Below are 5585 nucleotides of genomic sequence, written 5' to 3'. Positions count from 1 at the left end.
CAATGCTGCATCTGCTCCCCGGGGCCCCCCCAGCACCCCACCCCCCTGCATCCCCCATAGTGCACCCCCACGGCAGCAGCCCCGCAGGGTGGCACTGCTCTCCCCGCCATGCAGCCCCCCTCCTGGGGGTGCTGACCCCAGGCCACCCCCCCGGAGACCCCGGTAGCGAACCCCAGCCCCAGCCAAGCTCCCCCAGGATGGAGGAAGGACCCACGGGGGATTTTCCACCATTTTATTCAAAAAATAAACTCAAGCAGGAGGGGTATTAAGTTAGGGGGAGCAGGGCGGGAGGCGCGGGAGCAGGGCTGCGCTCCGGGGGGGCAGCGCCCACCCCCAGCCCCTACCTCCTCTTGTCCTTGATGCTGTAGTGCAGCAGGAGGGGTGCGGGCTGCAAGGCAAGGAGGGGGGTCAGGGTGGCTGGCACACCCCCCCCAGGACAGACACCCCGCACCCCCACCCCAGGACCCCCCTGGGCGAGCAGGAGCAACCTCTCCCTGCGGGGCCGGCCCCAGGCAGCCTGGAGAGCCCGGGGCTGCACCGTGAACTTGTCCAACCCCTCCTGGGACCTGTCACCCTCCTGATCCGTGCAGGAACCGCGGGTCAGGCCGGCTGTGGCACAGCCACAGGCACCCCGGGTCGCCGCTCCAGCGAGCGATATTAATCATCCTTGATTCACCGATTCCCCGCTCTGCCGCTGCGTCCTCGGCACAGCGCTGCCCCGAGCCACCTCCCGGGGAGATTCCGCCTGCCGGACCCTGCCGAGCCCCCCAGCCCAGGCTGGGGTCCCTGGGGGCAAATCCCCCGTGGCGGGGGCCGCAGGGGCGCGGGCAGCGGGCGCCTGTCCTGCCAGGGGATGCCCACCTTGCCGAACCAGCGCGAGAGCCAGAGCTGCTTCATCGTCATGTGGTCAGGGAGGGCCTCGTTGTTGAACAGGATCTGCACCTACGCACGGGGAGGCTGCATCAGGGCGGGCCCGCGACCCCCAATTGGGGCCTGCGACCGCCGCCCGGCCCCCAGACTCACATGCTGCAGCGGCAGCTCCAAGCGGTGGCACAGGACCCTCCGCAGGTGCCGGATCTGCGCCCGCACGGAGCATCTCACGTACTTCTGCTGTGAGGGGCAGAGGGGGTCGGGGGTTGCGGGTGCCCCCAGCCCCACGCGGCGAGGCCCCAGCTCCCCTCTGCCCACCCCGCCTGGGACCCCACACGCCAAGGGAGCAAGGGCTGGGACCCCGCATGCCCGGAGCAAGGGCTGTGGGGCCAGGCCTGGGCAGAGCCCGGGGGCTCGGGGCCTGGTGAACCGGCAGGGCGGCCGCACGAACCCCCGCTCACCTGCAGCACGGCCTTGCTCTTGTCCTTGCTGGAGCTGCGGAGGGAAGAGAAGGGGCAGCTGCCAGCTCCGGCGCAGGGAGGCGGGGGGCCGCGGGCCGTACCCCCTGCCCCTTCCCTGGGCACAGCCTGGTGCAGAGGTGCGGGCTGCCCCAGGCCGGGTGCCCCCCGCCCGCCCCAGCGCTCCCCCTGCCCGCCCGTCATGCACGTGCAGAGCCGGGGCTGGCTGGGCGGCACGGGGCCGGCTCGCTGGCCGGGGCTGGCAGCTGAGCTGCAGCCATCGATCCCATTACAGCCCCCAGAGCTGCCGCTTATTGACTTTGCTGTCGGAGCCGGCAGGCAGCTGTGCAGCGCCCGCCCCGGCAGCGATTAACGCTGGCAGCCGCCGGGCAGGGCTGTGGTCCGGGGGGAGACACAGAGCTGGGGCAGCTCCAGAGGGGCGGTGGGAGCCCCCCAGCTCGGCCGGCTCCCCTCTCCACCAGGGCCACAGAGGTGGGGACACGGGACGCTGCTACTCCTGGTGCCACCCCTGGCCCCCCTCCCCACCACGCCAAGGGGCAGCGGCTCTGCCGGCGTCCTGCGCCCTGCCTGCGCCGCCGGCACTCACCTCTGCTTCTCCAGGCAGAGCGAGACGTGCTCGTCGTAGCGGAAGTAGTGGGCGCGGGAGTGATCGAAGGTGCTGTAGGGGAGCCCCATGGGGTCTCCCCCAACTGTGTCTGGGGAGACGCGGGGAGGGGGCAGGAGTCAGCCCACCTCTGCCCCGCCGGCACCGCGGCACTGCCCCAGATGGCTCCCGGAGATGCCGCAGCAAGACCCCCCCCTGCTCTGACCCCGCTCCCCCCGGGCCCCTCCATGCAGTCCCCGAGCGTGCCCACCCTCGCTGCTGGGCTGCGTCACCCGGTCGAGGCCGCGGGACTGGTAGAACTCCCGGATCCTCTTCTCTTCACCTGCGGGCGAGAGGCCGGCGCTGCTCAGGGACAGCCCCTCGCCCCGTGCCCCCCCCAGCCCATCACGGCTTCCCGCCCCGTGGCACCCAGAGGCGGGGGTCCCTGGGCTGCCCTCGGCCCATCCTGCTGCTGCAACCTCGGCCTGGCAACGCAGCCGACCACCAGCGGCCCAGACCCTCCTCCCCCGTTCGCCTCCTCCGTGCCCCTGGGGGTCTCCACCAAGCCCCTGCCACGGGCCAGGGGGCCCTGTCCCCGTCCCCATCCCTGCCCACGCAGACACATCCCTGCTTTCATTGTCCCTCACACCTTTCCCCACTTTCCCCCCCTCAGCTGCGGGGTGGGGAACCAGGGCCCACGCTGCGTGTTTGCTGTGCCCCCCCATCCAGCCCAGGCCTCCATCCCTCCATGGCAGTGCCCAGCGCCCCGCTGCCACGCGGCAGGCTGACATTTCCACAGAGGTGTCCCTAGTGCCATCCCCATCCCCGTCCTGAGTGACAGTGGCTAATCTCGAGCCCACCGTTGCGCCTGCGGCACGGGGGCTGCCCTCCCCGCGCGCTGCTTTGCATTCACCACCACCGACCGTCGGTTCATCGCGCCGTCACTCAGCGCCTGGCCCCAGGGACGCTGCTCACGGAGGCAGCCCCGGCTCGCGCAGCTCCCGTCCCCACAGCCCAGCCCCACTGTGCCGAGCACGGCCGGCTGCCGGAGCCTGAGCGCAGGGAGCTGAGCCAGTTAAACACACCCCCACAAAGCACCCACTCCCCTGCTCTGTTCCCCACCCAGCCCCTGAGCGCAGCGGCCCAGCCCTGGGGAGCCACAGCCACTGCACCCGCCGGCACGGCCAAGGGGAAGGTGCAGAGCCCCGGCAGAGCCAGAGCCTCCTGGGGGTCCTCACACCTGAACCTCCCAAACCGCACGGTACCAGTGCCAAGTCCCCACCTCGCTCCGCGCCCCATCCCTGAGCAGCCCCGCGTGCTTTCTGGGCATCCCCACAGCCCCGACACTCGGCTCGGCAAGTAGGGGCCGTTTGTCCTGCCTTCTCCCCGGCTCTACAACCAGTTTTACTTGGTAAGATGCCCCCCCCGCCCACTCTTCCCAGCCAGGCTCTAGCAGCTGCCACAGACGCGGTCAGCAGCATTTTGAAGGCCCTCACCCACAGGCAGAGTCTCCCACACCCAGTAGGGAGGTGCCCCCCAAAAGTGTCCGGTTCTTCCCTGTGCCCTTCCCCTCACAGCTCCTCCCCATATCGCTCTGCAGGACACCAGTGCCAGGGACACCAGTGCCAGGGACACCAGACCCTCCCCCCACCGGGAACACTCACTTTCCTGCAGGCCGGGCACCAGCTTGTAGACGATGTCCTGCATGACGCGGTCCAGCTTGAGGTTGAGCAGCGGCTGCGTCTCGTGGATCTTGGTGTTGCACATGGGGCAGTACTTGCTGGTCTGCAGGTACTTGACGATGCAGCTCTTGCAGACTGCGGCCAGAGGGAGGGGGTGTCGGGGGGGTCCGGGGCTGTGGCACGGCCCCACGCCCCCAGACACCCAGCGTTGAGCAGTGGGACACGTTCCCCTTGGCCCCCAGGCAGGAGCCACGGTCCCAGGGCAGCGCTGGACCCGCCAGTGGGCAGGGGAGGCTCTGCTGGCCCCTGCCCAGGGGGACCCCACGGGACCCCGCGCTGCTGGAGCCGCGCAGGCAGCTGCCGCCACCGCGCGGGGACTCACACGTGTGCAGGCACTCGGTGATGGTGGTGGCGTCGATGAAGTACCCGGCGCACAGGCAGCACACGATGTGCTCGTTCAGCTCCTTCATCTTCACCTTTACCTCCTCCTGCGGAGACGCGCCACCGTCACCCGGCCCCCGGCCCCTGCCCACTGGGCTGGCACCCTGTGGGGGCACCCTGCACTGCTCGGCCCCACCGTCCCAGGCTCTCGCCCTCCGCAGCAGCCCTTGCCTGCCCCACGGCCAGTGGGGACCCACAGGGGCGCTGAGGCAGGTCCCCCAGGGACACCACAGTGGGGAGACCATGGGGCTGCGGGCAGCTCCCACCCCTGCACGGGTGGACAGACCCGCCAGGGCGATGCAAGGGGACCCGGCTCCAGGGGCAGCAGCCCCGAGAGCCACCCCGTGCCCGGCCTCGCCCTGTGCCCCAGCTCACCCATGGCCTTGCCCCACGGCCTGGCCTCGGGGCCTGGAGGGGAGCTGCCACCGGGGCGGGGGGACGGGGCTGCCGGCTGCGGCTGGCCCCTCTCCTGCTGCGGGGCCCGGCGTCTGCAGGGATGGGGCCGCCTGGCACCGACAGCCCCACAGAGCCCAGCCCAGCCCCAGAGCTGTGCTGTGCCCTGCCCTGTCCTGCACAGCCCAGCCCAGCCCCACAGAGCCCTACACAACCCTATGCAGCTCCACAGAGCCCAGCCCAGCCCAGCCCAGCCCAGCCCAGCCCAGCCCAGCCCAGCCCAGCCCAGCCCAGCCCCAGAGCCGTGCCGAGCCGTGCCGTGCACAGCCCCACAGAGCCCGGCCCAGCCCCGCTGCCCCGGCCAGGGCAGGGCTTAAATCACCTGTGCCCCACCCTTGCGCCTGGCCCCGCCCCCCAGCGCCTGGCCCCGCCCCCACACATGTACCCCGCCCCCTGGCCCCGGCCCAACTCCTCCACCGCTGCCCCACCCCTGCGCCTGGCCCCGCCCCTCACCTGCGCCTCGCCCCTCACACCTGGCCCCGCCCCTTCACGCGCGCCTCTGGCCCCGCCCAGCGGCCCCGCCCCGCCCCCGCAGCCCCGCCCTCCCGCGGCGTGGGCGGCCCGGCGCATGCGCGGGGCGGCCGCACGGCGCCTGCGCGGCCCCGGCGCCCCCCGAGCGGCGGCGCGGCGGCCTCTTCCGCCCACGCATGCGCCCGCCCGGTGCCGCCGCCCGCCGCCCGCCGCCGCTCGCCTCGTTCCGGAGCGGGTCCATCTTGTAGACGGCCTGGAGCTGGTTCCGCAGCCGCATGGCGATCGCCATCGGGCCCCCCTGAGGAGGCGACGCCATCTTAGAACCTCCTCCGCCTCCCCGCTCACTTCCGGGTTCGGGGCGGGGCCGCCGCCGCCCGCGCCGTGACTACGGCTCCCGCCGCCCCCCGCGCGCCGCCAGGCATGCCGGGAACGGCCGGGCCGGCGCTGAGCGCGGCCGCCCCCTGCCGGGCGCGGCGGGGAGCGCGGCCTCGCGGCGCGGCGCTGGCCCCGGTGCTGACCCCTGACCCCGACCCGCGGGGAGACCCGGGGACCTCGGGGCGCAGGACCGGCGGGAGGGGACCCCTGACCGGCCCGGCCTTGGCCGAG

The 5585-nt window shown here is 72.8% G+C and overlaps 1 protein-coding gene across 5 annotated transcripts; it reads right to left on the bottom strand.

The window, feature by feature from the left end:
* Nucleotides 1-217: 217 nt before the first annotated feature.
* Nucleotides 218-5361, bottom strand: PCGF1 (polycomb group ring finger 1). 5 transcript variants are annotated; one of them, XM_075148240.1, is made up of 9 exons: nucleotides 5200-5354; nucleotides 3997-4102; nucleotides 3597-3749; nucleotides 2204-2275; nucleotides 1936-2044; nucleotides 1332-1365; nucleotides 1024-1110; nucleotides 862-942; nucleotides 218-388 (listed from the first exon to the last, which is right to left on the bottom strand). In XM_075148240.1, the coding sequence occupies exons 1-9, from the start codon at nucleotides 5293-5295 to the stop codon at nucleotides 341-343; spliced, it is 786 nt and encodes a 261-aa protein (XP_075004341.1). In that variant the 5' UTR covers nucleotides 5296-5354; the 3' UTR covers nucleotides 218-340. The 5 variants fall into 5 exon arrangements, with proteins under 5 accessions (XP_075004341.1, XP_075004342.1, XP_075004340.1 ...); XM_075148241.1 differs by having other exon boundaries at nucleotides 1024-1107; nucleotides 5200-5343; XM_075148237.1 differs by lacking the exon at nucleotides 218-388 and having other exon boundaries at nucleotides 446-942; nucleotides 5200-5358.
* Nucleotides 5362-5585: the final 224 nt, after the last annotated feature.

Source organism: Calonectris borealis, chromosome 4 (assembly GCF_964195595.1).
Source record: "Calonectris borealis chromosome 4, bCalBor7.hap1.2, whole genome shotgun sequence".
Lineage (NCBI taxonomy): Eukaryota > Metazoa > Chordata > Aves > Procellariiformes > Procellariidae > Calonectris > Calonectris borealis.
This window is presented reverse-complemented; position numbering and strand designations above follow the sequence as displayed.

Coding starts and splice junctions, on each gene's coding strand:
- PCGF1 (XM_075148237.1), bottom strand. CDS start 5,295: ATGGCGTCGCCTCCTCAGGGGGGCCCGATGGCGATCGCCATGCGGCTG. Junction 1,111..1,331: donor AGAGCAAGGCCGTGCTGCAG/GTGAGCGGGGGT, acceptor TGCCCCTCACAG/CAGAAGTACGTGAGATGCTC. Junction 943..1,023: donor TGGAGCTGCCGCTGCAGCAT/GTGAGTCTGGGG, acceptor CCCCGTGCGTAG/GTGCAGATCCTGTTCAACAA.